This window comes from Zingiber officinale, chromosome 1A, assembly GCF_018446385.1.
Source record: "Zingiber officinale cultivar Zhangliang chromosome 1A, Zo_v1.1, whole genome shotgun sequence".
Taxonomy (NCBI): Eukaryota; Viridiplantae; Streptophyta; class Magnoliopsida; order Zingiberales; family Zingiberaceae; genus Zingiber; species Zingiber officinale.
The window spans coordinates 1,459,204-1,483,130 of NC_055987.1; the positions used below are offsets into that span (position 1 = coordinate 1,459,204).

Here is a 23,927-nt window from a genome sequence, read left to right on the forward strand (position 1 = left end):
AACTTGCACGCAAGTGAAGAGCAGCAGCACTAACATGGAGAGAAGGGGTACTCAGTACTCTGAATTTGACAGCGGCTGTGAACCGGAGCACTAGCCATTTCTCAAATTGAATGAAACAAGGTGAGACTAAATATATAACTGTTGTTTAGTAGTATTGTTGTAATTATTTGTTGAAAAATAACCTGGTGATCGATGCAGTGATGACATGAAGAACGGCATGAATGGCAGCGACACAATTAGGTGACGAACAGGAGAAAAATTACAGCTGACACCATTAATGCTTGGTATTTGAGATCAGAAGGTACAGAGGAATATGATGGAAACAAGTTAATTGTGGGTTGCCCGGAGAGAAGGAAGGAAGAAGGCACAGTGAAGAAGAGCATGTGCAGGGGCTGGATCTTAGCTAACCATTGTACTATTACCCCGCTATTGTTTTTTATCTTTATGAAAATGTTCACAATCTTTTCAAATTCTCTGATGGCAACGGCGAAAAGTAAGGTCATCTTATCAGCCTGTCCTTAAATAGGGACACGAGATAATTAAAACAGTATGTACATCTATCGAGAATTGAACCACGACTCTTTAATGGCAACCCTACCTAAGCATACCGACTCGACTATAACCGTTTTCAAGTTCTTCTGGTCGCCAAAGGACTCTCTAGTAAGAACCTTTGGATTCCTTTTGTAGTGGTTCATAGTCAGGAGAGCTCTTAGATTTACTTTTGTCAAAGAAAGCACGTTATAACTTTCATTTAACGTTATTAACTAAAACAAAGGAGAATGCAAAAATCTCATCAGAGATAGGCACCGAAGATACAGGAGTAGTCCAAATTAAACTTATGAATTAAATCAGATTTATTTGTTGAGTTAATTATAAGTGATAATTTCATGCTGTCAAGAAAGAGTTGTTTGGGATGACTAAGTTGGTTGAAAAATTGAGCTCCCTTATATGTCAAAGTGTAGATTTTTGAGTGTCGGGTCCAAGTGTAGAGTTCTGACTTCTCGAATGCAGACTTTCGACTTCCAAGTACAGACTTTCGACTCCCGAGTACAAACTCTCGACTGGAGAATTTGAGTTGTAGAAAAATGTAGAGTCTAAGTTGCAGACTCCCGAGTGCAGAGTCCAAGTGTAGACTTCCAACTTTTAGAGTACAGACTTCTGAGTACAGACTCATGACTGGAGAGTTTGAGTTGCAAAAAATGATAGAGTTTGAGTTATAAATTCCTGAGTGTAGAGTTCAAATGCAGACTATTGACTGAAGAGTTTGAGTTGCAGAAGACTGCAGAGCTTAAGTTGTAGTAGAAAAGAAGATGTCGAGGTCCGCTTTCAAGTAGTTTTTTTAAACTAGATTTATCTTCCTCTGATGGTGCTTTGAGGTTATGATGGACATCCTTTTCTCATGATACAACGGTAGAAGTACATAACAACTAGGTACTAGTTGTTCGTGACTAATCAAAAAATATCCAATTACTATGATAAGTAAATCACCAAGCAAAAATACACAATAAAGAAAAGATTTAGAGAACAAAGGTGGAAAAAAATCTGTACTATTAATTTTTTTTTTTTGACTTTTAATTATAACCTCCTTATATAAGAGTTTAGAACGGCACGACAGTCATTTAGTTGATGTATTTTGGGTAAATTTTAGGATGACCAGTTTAACATTCGACATGTACAGATATCATCTTGATCTAAGTCTGAGATTTACATCCCTGCACAAAAGTAATCTACTAATCTCCAAGTATATCCCATTTATCAGATTCGACGGCCTAAGATTTACCGCTCGATGCGTTCGTTCTATGCGGAAGTTCGTTGTCTTCGCCAAAGGGCCTCTCTAACGGCTAGTTTTTTTTGTCACATGAAAAGCCAACCGCATTCCTTCTCAGTCGTTCTTCGATCTCGCTCGATTGACCTCGATCTCGTTTGTTTGTCTCACGGTTACGATCTCAAGTTCTCTCGATCAATTCGTTCCCGGTTGGAATGGAGAGGCTCCGATTGGATTTGGTTAAGGAATCGGAGGTACCGACCAGCGAAGTGGGCAACGCAGTGTACGAGGAGATCGAAGCCCCCAAATTCGTCGACTTCACCGTCCCAGACTGCTCTCCTCCGGACGACCGCTCCTGGTTCTGCTCCCGCGTTGGTGATCTCTTGCCTCAACGATTCATATCAACTAGGGCTTTCGATTTTGTTTACCTTGTCGGAAGATTCTTCTTTTCCCCGGATATCTTCCATTCTCGCTGTAATTTTATTTAATTATTATGGCGATTGATGTCTAGGTTGTGATCAAACTCACGAAGAAGTTGATCCTGATGCTCTCCTCAGAAGCTTTCGGCTTAGGGTTTGACTGTGTCGTCCCCTTTCTGTCATTTCCCCCTCTTTCATAGTTTTTTAGGTTAATAATTTACAATTTTTTCTTTCATAATGAATCGCAGGTCATGGCAGCAAGAACCCCCAGTGCGCGTCGTCGAAAAGCATGGGATCGAGAAGCTCCAAGGTCTGGATTCTTCATATTTTGTGCTTGTTTTAATACCCTTGTACAGTAGCAAATTATGTTTAAAATTCTCATGTGGGCCCAAAATCTAAAACGAACCAGAGATTATAACAGCTTGATTCCAAAATGCCCAAAATCTGCCCATGCAAAATCCTTAAAGTGTAGGATTTGTGGGACTGAGCATTGCGACTTCATTTGCTGAAAATAGGGCTAAAACCAAGCTAAAGGACCATCCCATCTTGAGCTTGAGGTCAACCCCCAGTGAAGCTATGGCGAGAGCACATCATGCTGCGAGAAAAGGAGCAGTGACAACGTCAAAAATCCAAAAACATTTGACGAATCAAGAGGGATATCGGAGTATGAGACATCCGGGGGAACCAGTGGGTGTCGCGATGGACAAATCCGTGGTAAAGTCTTTGTTTGTTGAGACTGTCCCTGCTGCTTCAAGTTCTATTACTAACAAGGGAAAACCAGAGAGTACTTCCACATCCAAATGTGAGCCTTGTGTAACAGAGGTTTGTGTTAAAATGAAGACTGTCAAAGTTGCCAAATGCACGAAGAATGTGCCCAGCAGGTATCTCTGCATAACAAAAAATCCCAAGACCACCAAAGATGCTGGAGACTCTGCACAGACTTTGGTAAAGGCTCATGAAATTAGAAGTAAGATGAAGTTGAAAAGCGAAGCATCTTCAAAGTTATGCAATCCCTTGAATGAATCGGAAGTTGATAGAGAAAAGGATTGTAATGTTAGCTACAAAGGTTGACAAACAATTTCTAGCTATCAATGCAGATAAAGAATGTCTGAACCCAGGTGAAATGCGCTCAATAGGTGTAATAAAGTCAACAACAATGGATAACTGTCAGAAAGATATAAAGCTCAAAGTTTCTTGGATTCACTCTTCCTGCAAACCAGATAGTGGAGCTCAGAAAGTAGAATTGATGACTGAGGTAGATGATGATAAAGAAAATACTCCTAGCACCAACAAGGAAAGGTATTTGTAGTTTTGTTTTAACTGACTTCTACTTCTTTTCTCCTCAAATTGATTAAGGGGAAGTTGACTTATGTTTTTATTGACAGAGTTGTGAGTTCAACTAGAAATCATGCAAGTAAGAACATCATATCCACAATCAGAGAAAATGTTCCCCAGAAGGCAGGTTACAGTTTGCCTCAGTATAAAATAGATATTTGCAATTTCAGTGTACAATTGTGTATTTATACAGGCAGTTAGACCTCAAATCAATTCCACTACTGAGACTTCTGACCAAGGGAAGCATAAAAGGACAATTACAAATCCAAGGCCTTTTAGACTAAGAGTTGATGTGAGTCCCTTTGTCTTTGAAGCTTTAAAATAAACTTTGATGGAAAAGGTTAGAATTTAGTTATGTTTTGACAGGAAAGGAGAATTCTTAAGGAAGCAAACCATGAAAGAAGGCTTCAGGTAGAAGCACAAGCTCAAAAGAAAAGTGAATCCAGTCTCAAGCATGTAGAAATGATCAAGGTTAGTAGTTGGTTGTCCTTTCGTAAAAATTATTTTAGCTTCTTAGCATATGAGGCTGAGTGTACTTACACTTGATTAGACCAAACATAGCTCATAAAGGGATGGGTAATATTTGACACAAGAATTAAATATTATATTTGTAATACTCCCCTTCATGTGTTGTGAGTAAAGTTCATGTCCCAAACACAATACATCCATTGATGAGATAGTTCTTTTTTCTAACACATGTAGGATTTAAACCTTGAACCTTTTGCTATGATATCATGTTAGGATTGATTGACCAATCATTTGTCTCTAAAACCTGAGTGGCTAGAAAAGGGATTGATTACATATTTGTATGTTAATAGTAGACACGCCCAATTGTTAAACAATATAGTGTTGGGCACTATGATAAGACTTGCACATTATCATTGCACATCCAATCATTGCCCCTCTTTCAACGCATCACATTGCACTGCATGGGAGTACTTTGTCAACAATATAGATTCTTTAGCAAATTATCAAATCACGTAGGTAAACTTGCATATTACCCAAATCATGTATCTCCTACCTTTTTTACCCCTCGTCCATGTCATGTGCCTGTCTGAAGTAGGAAAAAAACAACTGCATTCCGAGCCATCACAAACCGAACGACATTTTTGTTTTCCCGTAAAAATCTCCTAACGACACCGAAGTTCTGCTTCATCGGCAACTAACTCTCCTTCCATCCTCCGTCACATCCTCTCTTACATCACTGACCCTCCTACAATTTGGCTTCTTTGCCTCCACCGGTGTCTTTGGTCTCCGACACTTCGAAGGTTGGTTCGTATCCTGACTTCTCTGTCCCGGAAGCTTCGACGTCTAACTCTGGTTTCACCACCTTCACCGCATTAGCTCCTTCTCGTCTCGCTGCATTAGCTCGTCCTTATCCCGTCACGTGGCCTCTAGTACAATACTTCCATCCAACTACAAATTCTGCTTTTTGTTTTGTAATTTAGCTACAAAATCAGTCATCTAGGACAATGTTGAAACATCCATCATCATCTCCAATGGTAATAACTTTTAGATTATAAGTTTTTTTTCAACAATTTATGTGTTTTTTAAATTTTTATTTATTTTAATACCCTCATTATAATTGAATTTAACTTAGTTTTATGAAAGTTATGTGATTGAATTGTCTTAAGCACCATCATTTAGCTACTTCATGGAATTGTATTTATGAAAACACATTATTTTAGTACAATCATCAACTAGGACTATTGTTTACCATTGGTTGGATTTGTATAATCATCTACACATATGCATATTCAGTTGTCATATATGGTTTATATTTAACTTTGTTAATACTATATAGATGAATTGGCTAAAACATACTTAGTCTAAATAGCGTATTTTGTTTCTTCTGTTTCATACTTTCTACCTATGTGATAAGGATCTCTTAACCTAAATAGATTATATTATTTCTAACCTACCCATTATGTGCGTATAGATCTCATTATGTTATTTTGCTTAGTTCATCAACTTAGTTTAACTTATCTCAAAATTTAATATTTTTTAGATTATATGTTATTTATTTTTTCATTCATTGTAATTCCCTAATTGTTCTATAGTTAGTGACTAAATTTTGTTTAAATTAGTTTTACAAAAGATATTTGATTGAATTTTACAAAACTTGATCGTTGTTTTGTTATACGGTAGGAAATTAAAAAAATGACATCAAGTTCTGCGAGTGAGGTCCAATTATCAACTTTGGAGGTAAAGTTATATTGGATGAGTAAGTTAGGCCATTTTATAGAATTTCGTTTTGAAACTTCCACAAAGGGAAAGGGAAAAGACCATTCAAGAATTATTCTCCATAAAAAACACATTAGTATTATAAGCAGTACCCCATTTGCATCATTCCTCAACATACCATAAATTTGATATTTAGGGGATTGCTGGTGAACATATTTGAGAATTGGGATTTGGAAGCACAGGTATTCAAATTTTCCAACGTGGCCGTGTCCTTCACAGCCAAAGATGGATTCAAAATGTTGCTTGGAATCCCAGATACAAGTAGACATGTCTAGATGGATTTCAATGTTGTTTCTGGTGCATTATTCGAAAGAGTTTTTTTACAAGAAAAGAATTAAATCAATACAGATATATTCTCTCAGAGTGGATTCAAATACGGATGTTTTATTATTTTGTAAATTTTATATTTTTTCTTCTGTTTTGTTTGCTTCTAGTACATATAAGGTACCTTTAAGGATTATAGATATTGTCGATGATTTCAACAACCTAGAAAGATATAATTGAGTTGAGACAATATATAATTATAGGCTCCTTAACTCTCAATATTTGGGGATTTTTTTGCATCGAAAATTCCTAGCTCTATCATCTGTCTTAAATGAAGAGATTTGCTGATCTACTTGTGATAAGTCTTGATTAGTTAGTTAATTTATTTCATAAATATGTAATAGTATCTAATTGTTAAATTATGATACAAGCTTGGTTTCTTGAGCATGTCCATATTCAACTGGCAAACATCGTAATACCGAGAATAAGTGGAGGTCTTATTATTCTCATAGAAATAAAGTAAAGACTAAGTTAGCAGGAGTTTCACATACCCAGGTAGCCATTATGTGTATTTAAACTTATGCTAAATGCATGTTATATAGTTAAAAGTTTTTAATTAATTTTGTATCGTTATTGATTTTGTAGATTATTGTTCATATTCTCGTTATCCCAAGGGAGTTTATTTACTTGGAAACCCTTCCCTATCCAATTTGAGTCTACACAGCAACGAAGTAAGACATCGGCTGCACAATTTCATATAAACTCAGAGGAAGAAGCTGAAAGTTCACATTGCATTGAAAAATAAAAATAAATCCAAAAGCTTACCCTCGAGAATGAAACTTAAGTTAAAGTTAATCAAAAATTAGTTGTCATATTGGAAAGGGAAGATTTTCTTATCCAACTAGTTACTCTGCAGAAGATCCTCATCCTGACCTTGTTGCAACCAATGTGACATGGATAGGACGTGATAGAAGTCACTATGACCTCAATGTCACTCCTAAAGATACACCTATTGGCTAACATTGGTCCCTGTTAGGAAAAGGATCAGGAGAGAAATAGAAGAGGGTGAAGAGGAGGATGATTTTGATATGCAAGAAGAGGATAAAACTATATTAGTCACTACGAGACTGATGATGAAGAAGAGGCCTATAAAATAAAAGGAAAGGAGAAGGAAATTAACACTATGAGATTGAATGCTATTAAAGTAAGTTAACATTTATGCAGTAATATTTATGTTGTTATTAATTGCATTTTTTTTAATTTGACTTTTTCTTTTGTTAAATACATTGAGTTGGATTTATTTGCAATATCTCAAAAGAAGATTAAAAGGAAAAAAAAAAGAAGAAAAAAACGAGAAGAAAACGTGGCTTACCGTAGAATTCCTTTAAAATTTGAGATGACCTACTTTTGAATTTCTATGGGAGGAAGGCTACTACGCATTAACAATAAATGCCTTCCTCACATGTGTCTTAGGTAGCATATTTACAGACGGGGAAGTAATTGACTCTTATATTTCATTACTCTTTAGGAAAGTGTTATCGTCTAGTAGGTTGTATAATAAATCCATATATTGCTCAACCAGATTCAATGTAAAAATTTAACTTCATATTATAATTTATTGTTATGTTTGTGATATTATTGCACTAATTTATTATTTAATATTAAATTTTGCAATCAGCATACGAACATTAATGGGAAACAACTTTATATCAAATTATCAAAACAAATCCAGTTTATCGGAAGTTAGTTGTTATTATAACTATAAATACTGATCGCGCATACCGAAGCAAAAAACGTTCTACTATTATAATTCCTTGTCCTACAACTCTAAATATGATGTACATTTTGCAAAGCTAATTAGTATTCATTCTTTAAAATTTTTATTCTAGCATTATGATATTTATTATACCTTTTTAGGAATTTTTTTGTTTATCCAATGCTCGCAAGTTTCTAGATTGAAAATATTTCAGTAATACTAAAGGAAATGCATGATGGATTATAATACAACACTCCAATTAGAACAACACAATACAACAATTTTAAACAATCTAATACAAGAACAACGCAACACAACAATTTTAAACAATCAAATACAAGACCAACGCAATACAACAATAACAATCAATATTAACAAGAATCTAGACTAAAAAATTTCGATACCAAATAAGTAGATAAATTATCAATTTACAACAAACAAACGTACTACATCATTTGATATACAAGAAATACAAACATACTACAACACATTAATAACAAGATTGACGATTCATTTTACTTTGAATTTACAAAATTTATCCCTAATGATTGATATTGCAACCTTCACTCTAAATTTATGAATGTTTTTTTTGCATGGATTCCATATTAATATTATACAAAAGATGTCTGATATATTGCAATACGAAGAAGGCGTAATCATTCCTGCAACATCACAAAATTAAAATAGTAACAAAAAAAATACAAAGGCAATGTACCAATGAAATTTACTAATAATGGAATAATTTACTGATGATAATATTTGTTTAGGACAATCTATTTAGTAGAGGTCTGTCTCAAGATTGATAATCTTGTAATCCATCGTGCATTTCCTTTAGTTTATCGTTGAGAAACATTTTTAATCTAGAGACCTATGAGATAGACAAAAAAATTCATAAAAAGATATAATAAGTATCATAATATTAGAATATAATTTTTAAAGAATTAGTACTAACCAGCTTTGCAAAATATTCATCATATATAAAGTTGTAGGATAATGAATTATAATGGTACAATATTTTTGCGTTGGTGTCGATCATTAAATGATAATGTGCACGATCAATATTTATATGTATAAAAATATATCTAGCTTCTCGATCAATCAAATTTGTTTTAATAATTTGATATAAAGTTGTTTCCCATAAATATTCATACGATGATTACAAAATTCAATATATAATCATAAATTAGTGTAATAATATGACAAACATAATAAAAAATTATAATATAAAGTTAAATTTTTACCATAAATCCGGTTGAGCAATATATGGATTTATTATACGACTTACTAGACGAGGACGCTTCCCTGAAGATTAATGAAATATAAGCGTCAATTACTTTTCCATCTATAAATATGCTGCCTAATATACATGTGAGGAAGAGATTTATTGTCAATGCATAGTAGCCTTCTTCCCATAGAAACTCAGAAGTAGGTTATCTCAAATTTTGAAAGAATTCTATCATGTAAGCCACATCTTCTTCTCGTTTTTTCTTTTTTTGTTTATTTGAATATTCCTTTGAGGCTGCAAATAAACCAAACTCACAGTGTTAATTTAACAAAAGAAAAAGTCAAATTAAAGAAAATACAATTAATAACAAACATAAATATTACTACGTAAATGTAAATTTACTTTAATAGCGTTCAATCTCATAGTGTTAATTTCCTTCTCCTTTCCTTTTATTTTACAGACCTTCTTCATCATCAGTCTAGTTGGCAACTGATATAGTTTATCCTCTTCTTGCATATCAAAATCATCCTTCCTAAACTTTATCTTCAAGTTACCTCCTTCATCCTCCTTTATTTCTCTCCTGGTCCTCTTCCTACTTTAGAACAATGCTAGCCAATTAGGTGTATCTTAGCGACTTCTGTCACGTCCTCTCCTCATCACATTAGTTGAAATAAGGTCAAGATGAGGATCTTCTGCAGAGTGGCTAGTTGAATAAGACAACTAATTCTTGATTAACTTTAACTAAAGTTTCATTGAGGGTAAGCTGCTTTTGGATTTGTTTTTACTTTTCAATGCAGTGTGAATATCCAGGTTCTTCCTCTATGTCTATATGAAATCATGCAGCCGATGTTCCACTCCGTCGTGATGTAGACTCAAATTGAATAAGGAGGGGATCCCAAGTAAATAAACTTCCTCGGAGGTAGCGAGAATATCAACAATAATCTACAAAATCAATAACGATACATAATTAATTAAAAACCTTTAACTATATAATGGTTACCTTGTAGGTCAAACTGTTCTAACTTAGTCTTTACTTTATTTTTACGAGAATAAGTAGACTTCCACTTATTCTTGGTGTTACGATATTGCTTGCTAGTTGAATATGGACATGCTCAAGAAATCAAGCATGTGCCATAAATTAACTAACTAATCAAAACTTATAGCAAGTAGCAAATCTCTTCATATAAGGCAGTGAGAGGACAAAGCTAAGAGTCTTCGATACAAAAACATCCCCAAATATTAAGAGTTGAGGAGACATATATATTGCCTCAGCCCAATTATAACTTCCTAGGTTGTCTAAATCATTAACAATATCTATAATCCTTAAAGGTAGTTTATATGCATTAGAAGCAAACGAAACAAAAGAAAAAAGATACAAAATATAAAATTTATAAAATAGCAAAACATCCGTATCTGAATCCACTTGGAAAGAATATGTTCTTAGTAGATGTTTCAATCTAGATTGATTTAGTTCTTTCATTGAAGAAAAAATCTTTCGAATAATGTACCAGAAGCAACATTGGAATCCATCTGGACATGTCTGTCTCTATTTGGGATTCTAAGCAATAATGTAACATCCTTTAGTGGCAAAAGGTGACTACGCTCGCCCCCAGCGTCCCCGCTAACCAGTCCTAGGGCCAACACGGAGGAGGTAAATTACGGGTGACTACTAGCCTTTGGAATAGTGACTGGCGCATGAGCGAGGCATTTACCTCGACTATGCCGAGATTTGAACCCTAGACCTTATGGTAGCAGCACCTCATGCGCAACCACTAGACCATCTCGAGGGGACAATAATATTACATCTTTGGTTGTGAATAACATAGTCATGTTGAAGAATTTGAATATCTTTGCTTCCAAATCTCAATTATCAAATATGTTCACCCGCCTTAGATGCCAAATTTCTGGTATGCCGAGGAATGACAAATGAACTACTGCTTATAACACTAATGTGTTTTTTATGGAGAATAACTCCTGAATGACCCTTTCCCTTTCCCTTTCCTTTTGTGGAAGTTTCAGACCAAAATTCTATAAAAATGTCCTTAACTTACTCATCTAATGTAAAATAAATAATATATAATCTAAAAAATATTAAATTTGGAGATAAGTTAAACTAAGTTGCTGAACTTATTAAAACAATACGATGAGATCTATACGTATATATGGGGTAGGTTAGATATGATATAACCTATTTAGATTAAGAGATCCTTATCACATAGTAGGTAGGAAGTATGACATGGAAGAAAACAAAATACACTATTTAGATTAAATATGTTTAGACAATTCATTTGAATAGTATTAACAAAGTTAAATATAAATTGACAACTGAATATGCATATGTTAGATGATTATATAATTCCAATCAATAGTAAACAATAGTTCTAGTTGATGATTGTATTGAAATAATGTGTTTTCATAAATAAAACTCGATGAAGTAGCTAAATGATAGTGTTTAAGACAATTCAATCACATAACTTTCGTAAAACTAAGTTGATGAACTTAAACTAAATTAGATTCAATTATACTGAGGGTATTAAAATAAATAAAATTTTTAAAAGCACAAATTGCTGAAAAAAATTATAATCTAAAAATTATTACCTTTGGAGATGATGATGGATGCTTCGACATTATCCTATATTAGTGATTTTGTAGCTGGATCATGAATCGAAAAGCAGAATTTATAGCTGGATGGAAGCTTTTGTACCAGAGGTCACGTGACAGAACAAGTATGAGCTAATGCAATGAGACAAGAAAGAGCTAATGCGATGAAGCAGAGTTGGACCTCGAAGCTTCCGAGAACAGAGAAAACTGTCGGAGAACAAAGATGCCAATGGAGGTGAAGAAGCCAAATTGTAGGAGTGATGCAAGAGTTCGGCTGATGAAGCATTGAAGAGGACGTGACGTTGGGATTGGAGGGAGAGTTAGGGTTTTGTGATTTTGCCGATGAAGTAGGACTTCGGTGTCATCGGGAGTTTTTTACCGGAAACGATAAAGTAGTTCGGGATGACTCGGGTAAAAAAGGTATATGATTTACCTTCGCGGTTGGGTAATTTGCAGTAAATTCTTTCCCACTTGTCCGTCCGCTAGAAATAAAACTGAGCACAACTTTAATCAGCACAACTTCCTGGATAACTGCAGAGACGGTGTGGTGTTTGGAAGGAGCGGACGTTATCAATTTGAATACAAGTTGAGTTCAACTTGAGACCAAACTAGCTCAAGCTTTTTTTCACATGGAGTCCACAAGCCCTCCTAATTAGATCCAAAATGAATGCCAAAGACAATGAATCAGCCTCCTGATAACTTGGCTCCAGCCCAAGTTTTGAACAAAAACAACAATTAGACTAGACCCCTAGAATGACAGTGTATTTATTGGGGTGTTAAAATGAAGTTAGATAATGAGACTTTGAAGATACAACTTTAAAGGAAGTGATATAATAATATTGTTGGGAATTCTGATTTTGGTTTGCAGGCGGTAATAACCAGGGAGAAATCCACTAAAAAGGTCCAGAGCAGGCCTCTGATGAAGGCCCCATCAAGGCAGACATCTAAAGACAAAAGGTTCACGTCCCAAAATTGTTACTCTTTGTGTAGATAAATTGAACTATTAAACATATTTCATTGCTGCAGTGTGACAACATTGAGGAAGCCACTCGATGCTATACTAGGAAGAGATAGCAGCAAAACTGAGAATCATGGTGTTACATCAAAAGGCAGAAGACCTGCAACAGTTCCACGGGAACCAAACTTCCATACGATACATCTACCAAGAGGTTGCTCTAAAAGGGCGGAGTGGAAAAGTTGATGAATTTGTTCCAAAAAATTCAAAATTCCTTTGTACCAGAGGCATCAAATCCTTTTCACTCAACGGTTCCATTGAATATTTCCCCTGTACTCTTCAAAAAACTCTTTCAACTGTAAATTGTTAAATGACTTTCTAATGTTGGATCACGTGTTAAACTACGGGAAGGAGATTACAAAGTCATGTATTTTTATTTGCCTTAAAATGGGTAAGTTATGGATCAATGAGCCCTAAACTTGATATGCTTATATTTTATACATTCAACTTTATAATTTTCATGGAATATGAATTGCTGAATGTGCAGATATGGTCAGGTGGCCGTGAAACAAGTATGCAAATAACCATATTTTCCTCCCAAGTAGTTCCAATTAGGAGAGGTGGACTGACAAAGAGAAAACTAACCACAAAATGGGACTCAATACCTACTACGATGCTGACTTCAAAACATACTGATGAATCATTATGATACCATCTCCAAAAGGTAAAGGAGAACTTGTTGCATTTGACTTATTGATACCAGCAAGGAAATTGTTAAACAAAGTAGCAAGTAGGTAGTGGGGTTGGGTTTGGTTGGTGAAGGTTTGACTAAGGCAACCAAACAGAAGATAAAACAATGATTGGGTCCACTTAAATGATCATTATCTGGAAACAACTCACAAACTATGCCAGTCATAAAGGAAGAGCTAGCCTCTTTCATTTGGATGATGCTGAAACATATTATCTTCAGTTTAGTTGAAATTGAGATATCCTGGATTGAGACAAAGGTCAAAGTTTATTTACCAAACCAAAATTTGCCTATTGAGAAAATTGAGCAATTCGTCAGCAACTCCATAATAAAATACCATTACAAATAAGATCAGGCTTGTTCAAGTGCTAGCTTCAATCTGCAAGTAGAGATAGCATCAATCCAAGAGTGATGTCCTAAAGCATCGAATTCAATTCAACCATGGAAAGCCTCTTGTTCAAGTGCTGGCAAGAAACAAAGAAGACATGGCGCATAGCAGGGCCGGCTATTCTTTCATCAGTCTTCCAGTTCTCCATTGGCTTTGTAACCGCTGCCTTCGCCGGTCATCTGGGCTCCGTTCAACTCGCTGCGGTCTCGGTCTCTCAGAACGTCACCGAAGGCTTTGCTTATGGAATTCTGGTATTGATTAGTATCAGTCATTTACTGGCTACTTGTTCAAGTGTTCATCATGGCATTTTATCGAATGGAAACTTGTTATTTCTTGCAGTTGGGGATGGGAAGTGCCTTGGAAACCCTCTGTGGCCAAGCTGTGGGCGCAGGGCAACTTCGCATACTAGGAGTCTACATGCAAAGATCATGGGTCATAACCCTCGCCACAGCCGTGGTCTTAACTCCTCTCTATGTGTTCACAACACCAATCCTGAGACTGCTGCACCAACCCAGTGACATTTCAGAAGTAGCAGGCAAGTTCTGCATCTGGGTCATCCCGCAACTGTTTGCTTATGCCCTCAATTTTCCCCTTCAGAAATTTTTCCAATCTCAGAGAAAGGTGTGGGCCATTACTGCCATCTCTGGGACAGTTCTGGCCTTCCACATCCTCCTCAATTGGATATTTGTGGTGAAGCTTGACCATGGATTACTAGCAGCTGCCATGGTCGAGAATGCCTCGTGGTGGCTCATTGTCTTTGCACAGATGATATATCTCTTATCCGGATGTTTTTCAGACTCATGGACAGGTTTCTCTGCGATGGCATTCCAAAACCTGTCTTCTTTCTTAAAACTTTCACTTGCCTCGGCCATAATGCTGTGGTTGGTATCCTCAACTCGAAATCTTGATGAAATTTTATAATTTTCTAAAGTTTACTTTAGCATTTTGGTTGCAGCTTGGAGCTTTGGTATTACAGTGCAGTGATCATTATGGTAGGTTACTTGAGGAATCCAGATATTGCAGTTAGTGCTATTTCGATAAGGTAAATTCTAATTTTTTGGGAAGAAAATCTTGTAAATTTGATTCTTTGATTCAGCCACAGCTTAAGCCTCTCTTTTGACAGCATGAACTATCAAATCTGGACACTTATGATTGCTCTTGGTTTCTATGTGGCAGTCAGGTAGGAAACTACTCAATCATTTGAAACTAGTGCAGTAAGTCGATTGACTCATTGAAAAAGCTACATGTTTGTATTTCTGGTATCAGTGTGAGAGTATCTAATGAACTTGGGGCCAACCGACCAAAAGCTGCAAAGTTTTCAATAGCTATCATTGTCACCACATCCACCTTCTTCGGAGTCATTTTCATGGCAATAGCTTTCATTTTCAGACAGCAATTGCCAAAGTTTTTCACAGATGAACCAGATGTGATCAGAGAAGCATCCAAGTTAGGGTACTTTCTTGGTGCTCTAATTCTTCTGAACAGCATTCAGCCTGTTCTCTCAGGTACTCTCCTACTCGATCGGCACTGAAGTCAAAAAAACAAGATCAAGAACTGATTTTCAATCTCAAATTTTGCAGGAGTGGCCATAGGAGCTGGTTGGCAAACCTCAGTTGCATTTCTGAACACAGCATGCTATTACCTCTTTGGATTGCCATTTGGAGCTATTCTGGGTTTCACGCTTAAACTCAATGAACTCGTAAGATTAAGGAAAAAAGAGAGTTTTTTTTTTTTTTCATGATATTAACATCTAAATATAATCTGTTTTCAATTTTTCCTACAGGGAATTTGGATTGGGATGTTATGTGGAACCCTGTTGCAGACTGCTATTTTGCTGGTGATTACATTCAGAACTGAATGGCATAAAGAGGTACCAAACGATCAATAGTTTAATCTGTATCAGTTAACTTTTTGATGAACAAAATGAAAAAAATATACATCTATTGCAACAAAAACTTCTATGTTTAATTCATTGATAAGATTTCCAAAATACTATCGCAGGCTACTAAAGCAGAAGAACGTGTGAGAGAATGGGAAGGAGGAATAGAATTATCATCGGCTCCACAACATTGAAAAAATGGGGGAAAAATGTTAAATGCCACGAAGAAAGAAGTTGAAGAGATCTTCGTCCTGAACACTAAGGAAAAATGTCATCTTATATTCTTTCTGACAAATATATATATATATATAATCTTAATAATTTTTAAGTGCCATTTTTCAGGGATGTCTTTGCTTACATATGCCTTTCGGGTGTAAAATAATATATATAATTGGAGAATATTTTTTTTATGTTAATATTTTAACTATGATATATTATTTTACTATTTAATTAAGAATTTAATTTTTTTAATAATTAATTTTGATAAAATGTAAAATAAAATTATATTAATATATTTTCTTTCACTGAAAATAATTTAAAACGTATTAGTAATTTTCTCTGATTCTTGCTAGTTCTATAACATTTTGAGAGGAGAAGTTTTTATAAATATTTTAGTCAATGACATTATAAAATATATCTTTCTCGATTTTTTATTAAGATTAAATATAATATATGTTCTTATTAATTTAATATCGCTACTCCCCCTTATGTTGTATTACTATATGAGTTTGACATATTTTACCAAGTCAAATTTATAAGTATGAGATATTAATTTATATATTCATGTATTATATTATATATAAAATGTGTAGTGGCATAATATGGAAAAATAATATGTGATAATGTATTAAATGATGAGTGTAAAATAAGATAATTGGAGAATATATTTCAACATGAATTAATTTTTTTTTCTATATTATCAAATTTTAACAAAATGATGATCTATCCAGAAATATCTCACGATTTTTATTTATGGAATGGAAGCAATTCTTTATTGCTGGGTTCTTTTTATTTCATTAAAAAAATAAGAAAATATTTTAGCATAGTTCAATACATCCCTATACAATTAGGAAATTTACAATTATAGAATTAAAAAATTAATAAAAAGTGCTATTTTTTGTAACGTAGGGCGAAAATAAAAAAGGCTTTCCTTATTTTGGGAATGGTCAAGTTGACATCCTATTTATATTTTCAATTTAAATCTTAAACATAAGTTGCTTTGGTCCTCAATTATAATTTTATAACGGTTACAATTAAGGTAACATTTAGTTTTTCCTTAAAAATTAGAATGGAAATGAGAATCATATTATTATAGAATAAAAATAAGTATGAGTATGGATATCATACTTAAAAATAATATTTGGTTAGTTGAATATTTTCTATTGAAATAAACTAAATTTTTTTACCTGAAAATAAAAGAAAAAAATTATATAAGAGAGAAAGTTGAATGTCAGGGAAAAAAATATAATGAGAGAGAATGATGAAAGAGAAAATATGATGAAAAAAATAAATAGAGAAAAAGTGTAATGAGAGAAAATAAGGAAAGAGAATAGATGAGAGAGAGCATGGTAAGAGAGGATGAGGAGAAAAAACTGTGATGGAGAGAATGAAGAAAGAGAAAGTGCGATGAGATAAAATAAGCGGAGAGTATATGACGAGAGAGATTGAAGAGAGAGAAAGTATAATGAGAAAAAGTACGATGAGAAAAAAAGGAAAGAGAGTGTAATGAGAGAGAAAGTACGAGGAAAAAGAAAGCGCGATAAGAGAGAAAGTGTGATGTGAGAGAATGAAAAGAAAGGAAGTGTGATAAGAGAAAATGAGAAGAGAGTAGAGATTGAGGAGAGAGAAAGTATGATGAAAACAAGTGTGGTGATAGAATGAGGAGAGAAAGTATGATGAGAGAGAATAAGAAAAGAGAAAGTGATATAAAAGAAAAATTGAACAAATATATTAATAATATTTTTATCAAAACTTAATTCTCATTCTCATGAGGAGAATGTGAGTTTCACCAATACCTAAATTTTTAATTTCATTATAAAATTTTAATTTCATTACTATCAACCAAATATAAAATTTAGAAATGAATCCATTTATTTATTTTCAAATCTTTACATCAAACCCACCTAAATTGTCACATATAGTAACACAAAAACAATAAATTATCACTTAAATAATTGGGGAAAAAGCCTCTAAAAATAATATTTTTGAAAGAAAAAAAAGAACACAGGACTCCCTGCTTTTTGATAACCACACTGCCCGGCTGCCCGTCTGCTTATAGGGCTGCCATCGCCGCGTCTGTCTCCGCTCTCCTGGTCTGGACTCTAACCTTTTGAGGCGTCATCGATCAATGGACGTATTGACCTCCCCAACCCCAAGAGCTTCCCGGGTTCGAGGCGCCTGCCCATCCCTCGCCGCCGGGAGTTCCTCGCGCTTAAGGCCGAGTTTTCGCCCTTTCCTCGTCAAGTTCGGTTCGCTGCCTCCTCTACGGTCGTCACTAAAAGTGTCTTCTCCGATTTCATCTGCTGAAGAGGTAACTTTCTCTCGTTTATCGGTTGGGCAATTCTTCAAACAGAAAGTTTGCTCCTTTTGAGTGAAAGGTCGAATTTTTCTTTTGTAAAATCGGTTTGGACCATAGTTTCCGAGAATAATGCTGTTGGACTGCTTCGTTTTGTTAGTCGACGCAATTAGATTTATTTAGTTTATGTAGTCTATTAATTATATGGGATCCTACTCACTTCAGGTGGAGAAGAATGACGCGGCTGATCTTGCCATTTGGGATTTGACATCAGGTACAGTGTCATTGTCACCGTTAGATGGACGTTATATGCAAAAGGTGAAGGATTTGCGGCCATTCTTCAGTGAATATGGACTGATCCGGTACCGGGTTTTGGTTGAGGTTGGTATTCTCATTCAACAAGTTCCGTAGCCTCATCCTTTTGTGGTTGATTACTCTGCTACCTTTGAAGCTTGATTATGTTTTATTCTACAATATAATTGATAATATTATGACATAACCTGCTCTAAAATTAAGAACCAATTTTTAACTTCAGATAAACAACCCCTAAGAAGTGTGTTCATTCCATTAGTGAATCAGACAAACATTCGGTCAAGTGATATTTTCTTACTGCTACTATTGGTCTTAGTAAAAACAGTAAGAACATATTTGAGTTGAAACCATTTTGTTGATAGATGGGATTATATGATTTCAAGTTTATAATTTTGTCAGTTACTCTGATTTTGATATGTCCCCAATATTTTTTCTTGATATGATCATCTTAAAACCTTACTGCTCACTAGATCAATAGGTCCCTACGGAACAAAGATGGAGGCAATGCAAAAACTCTTATACTTGTCCAATACTTCTTAGAAAGTGTCAGATTTCTTTGTTAGGAGTTCCTATACAATTTTTAGAGCATATGTTAATGCAATGCACATTATAGAAATTTTATCCGCCCCATAAATGGCTTAAATATTATATCCATTGATTAGATCAGTGACATAAAAAATTTGTTTTTGAATTTATGTGAATTTTCTCTTCATCGTCATGGTGCATGCCAAATTACATTGTTGAAATTGTACTTTAGGAGACACTACTGTAACAATTGCTTTCTCTATTATGTCATATTTTACTTCTACAAATATATGCCATATTTATATCCTTCATGTTGATATTTGTTGTTATTGTTAATTCTTCCTAGTGCTACTTGTTTCCCCTTCAACAAGCTTTAATTGGTTTGATAATTTTATAAAATTTTAGAATTTCTGATTTTTATTCAATAAACATTCATTTATTGTTTTGATGTTTGAAAATATATGTATAAAAAAGATGCAAAAATTGTTTTTGTAGGAAAAAATGTTAACAGGCAGTGGTGCCTATGCTTAAATTAAATTAAGTGAAGCTACAAGGGGCAAGGCTAATAAAATGAAACCAACCTAGATCAGTAGCACTTAACATTATGAATATTAAGTTGTTTAATTGGGTAAATGTTGAGCGTTAATTTGTTTGGATACACAAATGACTGGCAATAGCTACGGTTTAATTGCATAAAAATTATTTGGTAGCTTTCTTTAGTTGCTCTTATTTTGAAGTCATTCAGTTGGTTATCTGCAGGTGAAATGGCTACAAAAACTCTCTCAAATCCCTGAAGTTGTGGAGGTTCCACAGTTTAGTCAAGATGCTCATCTTTTTCTGGAAAGTATTATTGATAATTTTGACATAACTGATGCTATAGAAGTAAAAAAGATTGAGAAAATAACTAATCATGATGTGAAAGCAGTGGAATACTTTTTGAAGCAGAAATGTAAATCCCATTTGGAGATTGCAAAGGTTATTCATTTATTTCCTTTTATTGTTTTTGTATTCTAACTCTTAGTTTATGACAATGCGTTTTATGACTCTTGATTATTATTGTATACTTTTTTCAGGTGCTTGAGTTTTTCCATTTTGCATGCACATCTGAGGATATAAACAATTTGGCTCATGCTTTATCACTCAAAGAGGCTCTGAGTGATGTTGTTTTTCCAGTCATGGTTGATCTGTGTAAAGAAATATCTACTATGGCTAAGGAACATGCACACATTCCTATGTTGTCTCACACACATGGCCAGGTACCATAGAGGGCATTGTAGTTTCTTTGTGGTTTTGTCAAGATAAGTTGCATTTGAAATTCTAATTTTTGTTGCCAGTCGCTGTTGGTTCTTACTGCACACAAGTTAACTTAGATTCCATTGTCTCACTATAAATTGTAGTATAATTAACAAGTTAATGATCGACTATTCAAATATGATGCAGTGTTGAGAAACTTGATGTTACACCTCATGTCACTTATGTACTGCCCAGCCAAGAATTGCTTGCCATCATAGTCGCCCAATTAGATTCTCCGTCTCTTCAAATTTGCAATTACACAAGTGCCCCTAAAATTTTGGAGTTCATTTTGCCCTAGATGAAGTTTCAAAAATAAGAACAATTTATATTCAGCCAAACTCCTATTCTAGAAAAGTGCATACAAGTTTCATGGTTCATATAAATAATGCTTTAGAGCTATAATTTCCATTTATTTATATGTTTCACTACTTTTAAAAAAAATAATAGGCCTAGAAATTAGTTGTTATAATCATGAAATACATTTCTATTTTTTTTTTTGATATGACTAGTTAATCCTGTTGGCATTACCTCTTTTAAACGGTTTATTTAAAGTTGAATGGATTTTAACCTTTCTTTTTTGGTCAATTTTAGCCAGCATCACCTACTACTTTGGGAAAAGAAATGGCAAATTTTGCTGTTAGACTTAGTGAGAGAGGAAAGGCTTTCTCTAAAATTCGGATACTTGGGAAGTTTGCTGGCGCAGTCGGAAATTATAATGCTCATAAAGTTGCATATCCTGATATCAACTGGAAATGTATAGCTGCAGAGTTTGTACAATCTTTGGGAGTAGATTTTAATGCTTATGTAACACAGGTATTTTTTGACTGCATGAACATGTTCTCATCTACTGCTAAGGATTGTATTAATTGATTTCTTCACAATGATATGATATCTTGTTGCTGGAACACATTGATTTCTTCACCATGCTGATGTAACTGCAGTTTTTACAAGTGTTGTCTTTCTGATTCTGGTCAAGGAAGCTTGTAATTAGCACCATAGTAAATTTATTCGGAAGGTATACTTGGATGGATTAAAAATGGGTGTTAGTTCTTAATAAAATCCAACTTTGAAATTCCTAAGGATGAATATGTAGAATTGTAAGGCTTGCAATTGCATACTCTTTTTTTTGACTCATTTAAATGTATTTCTCCTCGATTCTACTGTTTACTCATTCAAGCCATTAATAAGAGCAGTTCATGTGATTCTTGGGATTTATTTTTTTCTTTCCCCATGCAGATAGAGCCTCACGACTATATTGCAGAGCTTTTCAATAACATCATTCAGTTTAACAACATCTTAACTGATCTTGACAGAGATATCTGGAGCTACATATCTTTAGGTTACTTTAAACAGGTAACATGGTTCAAGAGTTTAGAGCTTGATTTTTTTTTCCTAACAAAATGGATTGGTGAAGGATATCTCTAATACTGCTTGCAGATAACAAAGGCTGGAGAGATTGGATCTTCCACTATGCCTCACAAAGTAAATCCTATAGATTTTGAGAATAGCGAGGGTAATCTGTGCTTGGCTAATGCTATTTTATCAGCCTTGAGCATGAAACTTCCCATTTCACGGATGCAGGTACTTCCCATTTCTGTTCGGCAACTAAGATGCATACTTATGGGTATCACAACATTTTTGTTAGTAAGACCCAAGAGTTAACATGAACACCGAAAAGTTAATATCATTTAGTATGTTTTCATCCAGTTATAATGATTATGGAGGTTGATCTTCTTTCTATGATTTTTGCTACGTATTGTGCTCAACAGCGTGACCTGACGGATTCGACTGTCTTGAGGAACTTAGGTGTTGGATTAGGGTACTCTCTTCTGGCTTATAAAAGTGCATTACAAGGAATCAAGAAGCTCCAGGTATATAACTTGCAATTATGATCTTTAAGAGTCACCGGACGACCTTGAAGGATTGCAAAAAGTTTTCATCTGATTCGGATTGCCTGCGAGGATCATGTGAAATTTAGTTAGTCAGTTCTGAATTGAAATGGTGCTTTGCAGGTGAATGAATCTCGTTTGAATGAAGACTTGGACCAGACTTGGGAAGTCCTTGCGGAGCCTATACAAACTGTAAGACATGCAAAATTAATCCTGTATTTCAACATTTCAATCAAATCATAGAATATGAATATCAAATTTCAAAAGTGCTAGATGATTGTTTTATGATGTCTAGGGAAGACACTATAACATAGACTTGGTTTTCTGTTGAAACTAAAGCAACCGGCAAGATTTTATCAACTCTTTTTTTAGCAGCATCGCTGCATTGTAACAATAAGCCACTTGAAAGAGTTGATGTGTATCTCTCACCATTAGTTTATCTTTTGCAAAATTTAACTTCTATGAGTAACTCTGATACTTAAATTAACTACAGAGAAATCAAGATGTAAATCTTCCGTTGATGTTTGTACAAGCCTATGTCACCAATAATACTTTGATTAATTACTCAAGCTCTTGTTATTGGATAAACTTAAGCTGGAGTGCCATTTGACGGTTTTTGTATCATTAGGTGATGCGAAGACATGCTGTTCCTGAGGCATATGAGAAGCTGAAGGAATTAACTAGAGGAAGAGAAGTCTCCAAGCAAAGCATCAGAGAGTTCACTGAGTCCTTGGATTTACCTGAGGAAGCAAAAGCAATTCTCTTGAACTTGACTCCAAATTCCTACATTGGAGAAGCGGAAGAATTGGCCAAGTCTGTGGATGAGGCAGTGGATTTAGTAAATGGATTTAAGCTCCCTTGAACCATCATTCTCCCATGTTTTAGCATTCAATAATCTGTAACTTTGTATAATAAATGCAAATTAATCTTCTCCTTTTTCTTCTCTAATAACAGGCAAAATCTAACTTTTTGAGTGAAAATTCTGAGTGTTTAATTGAAGCTCATGATATCATGATATCATGTTTACTAAATCTTCAACTTTGGCAGAGTCATCTCTCTCTTTTTTATGCTTTCCGGAATTATTATATTTTCAGTGTCTTATTAATGTTATTAATGTGCACACTGTTCTGATGGTTCTAAAAGAGATCTTCGTGCCTCCGGTACTATGGTGCAACGATAGAGTATTCAGGTAGTCATTCAAGTATTCACAGTTCGAGTTTCAGTTATGATAAATTTACAGGAATTTTTTCTCCAAATGAGACATGCAACTAAAGGGTGCTGGGCTCCTATGTTGTTCGTTGCGAGTATTTTTCGATTTATTCTGATGATCGATAGAAAACTTTTATAAGGTTAGATCGATCATCCCAGATTCGACGTTAATTAATTTTTTCAGAGAGATCTTCGTAAAAATTTATATTAAAGACCTCCTTGCAAGTTTTATTCATAACCTTTCCCATGCGCAATGCGGCTTTGGTGAACAACTATTTTTATTACGAGGTTAATATGAGAATTATTGAATATCTTTATTTATTAAACGCAGATTCCCAATTCCATTGTCGTCTAGTCCGGTTAGGATACCTGGCTTTCACCCAGGCGACCCGGGTTCAAATCCCGGCAATGGAACTATTTTTTTGACTTTAGCAAATGAGACTATACAGGGACCTGGAATTGAAAGATAATATATAAATTATAGGCAAGAGAATTGCAAGATCCATTGTCGTCTAGTCCGGTTAGGATACCTGGCTTTCACCCAGGCGACCCGGGTTCAAATCCCGGCAATGGAATATTTTTGTTTTTGTTTCCCACCTTCTGTG

At 34.6% G+C, this 23,927-nt stretch overlaps 2 protein-coding genes, 2 non-coding genes and 1 pseudogene across 4 annotated transcripts; all 5 read left to right on the forward strand.

The window, feature by feature from the left end:
- The first annotated feature begins 1,871 nt into the window (after window positions 1-1,871).
- LOC122015087 lies at window positions 1,872-13,039 on the forward strand (annotated as a pseudogene).
- A 127-nt stretch (window positions 13,040-13,166) lies between these two features.
- Window positions 13,167-15,805, forward strand: LOC121998567 (protein DETOXIFICATION 29-like). The gene is made up of 8 exons (XM_042553544.1): window positions 13,167-13,951; window positions 14,040-14,581; window positions 14,656-14,742; window positions 14,824-14,880; window positions 14,967-15,205; window positions 15,281-15,399; window positions 15,484-15,570; window positions 15,702-15,805. The coding sequence occupies exons 1-8, from the start codon at window positions 13,754-13,756 to the stop codon at window positions 15,771-15,773; spliced, it is 1,401 nt and encodes a 466-aa protein (XP_042409478.1). The 5' UTR covers window positions 13,167-13,753; the 3' UTR covers window positions 15,774-15,805.
- A 2,015-nt stretch (window positions 15,806-17,820) lies between these two features.
- Window positions 17,821-23,165, forward strand: LOC122015094 (adenylosuccinate lyase-like). Its single transcript, XM_042571781.1, has 10 exons — window positions 17,821-18,109; window positions 18,320-18,475; window positions 19,691-19,906; window positions 20,005-20,187; window positions 20,816-21,037; window positions 21,461-21,577; window positions 21,662-21,805; window positions 21,994-22,095; window positions 22,237-22,305; window positions 22,742-23,165. The coding sequence occupies exons 1-10, from the start codon at window positions 17,927-17,929 to the stop codon at window positions 22,973-22,975; spliced, it is 1,626 nt and encodes a 541-aa protein (XP_042427715.1). The 5' UTR covers window positions 17,821-17,926; the 3' UTR covers window positions 22,976-23,165.
- A 497-nt stretch (window positions 23,166-23,662) lies between these two features.
- TRNAE-UUC lies at window positions 23,663-23,736 on the forward strand. Its single transcript has one exon. It is a non-coding gene; the product is annotated as a tRNA-Glu (tRNA).
- An 87-nt stretch (window positions 23,737-23,823) lies between these two features.
- TRNAE-UUC lies at window positions 23,824-23,897 on the forward strand. Its single transcript has one exon. It is a non-coding gene; the product is annotated as a tRNA-Glu (tRNA).
- Window positions 23,898-23,927: the final 30 nt, after the last annotated feature.

Excerpts from the sequence above, each read along its gene's own strand:
- LOC121998567 (XM_042553544.1), top strand. The coding sequence starts at position 13,754 with ATGGAAAGCCTCTTGTTCAAGTGCTGGCAAGAAACAAAGAAGACATGG. Across the intron at positions 13,952-14,039 it reads GCTTTGCTTATGGAATTCTG|TTGGGGATGGGAAGTGCCTT; the intron begins GTATTGATTAGT and ends TATTTCTTGCAG. Across the intron at positions 15,400-15,483 it reads CGCTTAAACTCAATGAACTC|GGAATTTGGATTGGGATGTT; the intron begins GTAAGATTAAGG and ends TTTTTCCTACAG.
- LOC122015094 (XM_042571781.1), top strand. The coding sequence starts at position 17,927 with ATGGACGTATTGACCTCCCCAACCCCAAGAGCTTCCCGGGTTCGAGGC. Across the intron at positions 18,476-19,690 it reads GGTACCGGGTTTTGGTTGAG|GTGAAATGGCTACAAAAACT; the intron begins GTTGGTATTCTC and ends GGTTATCTGCAG. Across the intron at positions 20,188-20,815 it reads TGTCTCACACACATGGCCAG|CCAGCATCACCTACTACTTT; the intron begins GTACCATAGAGG and ends GGTCAATTTTAG.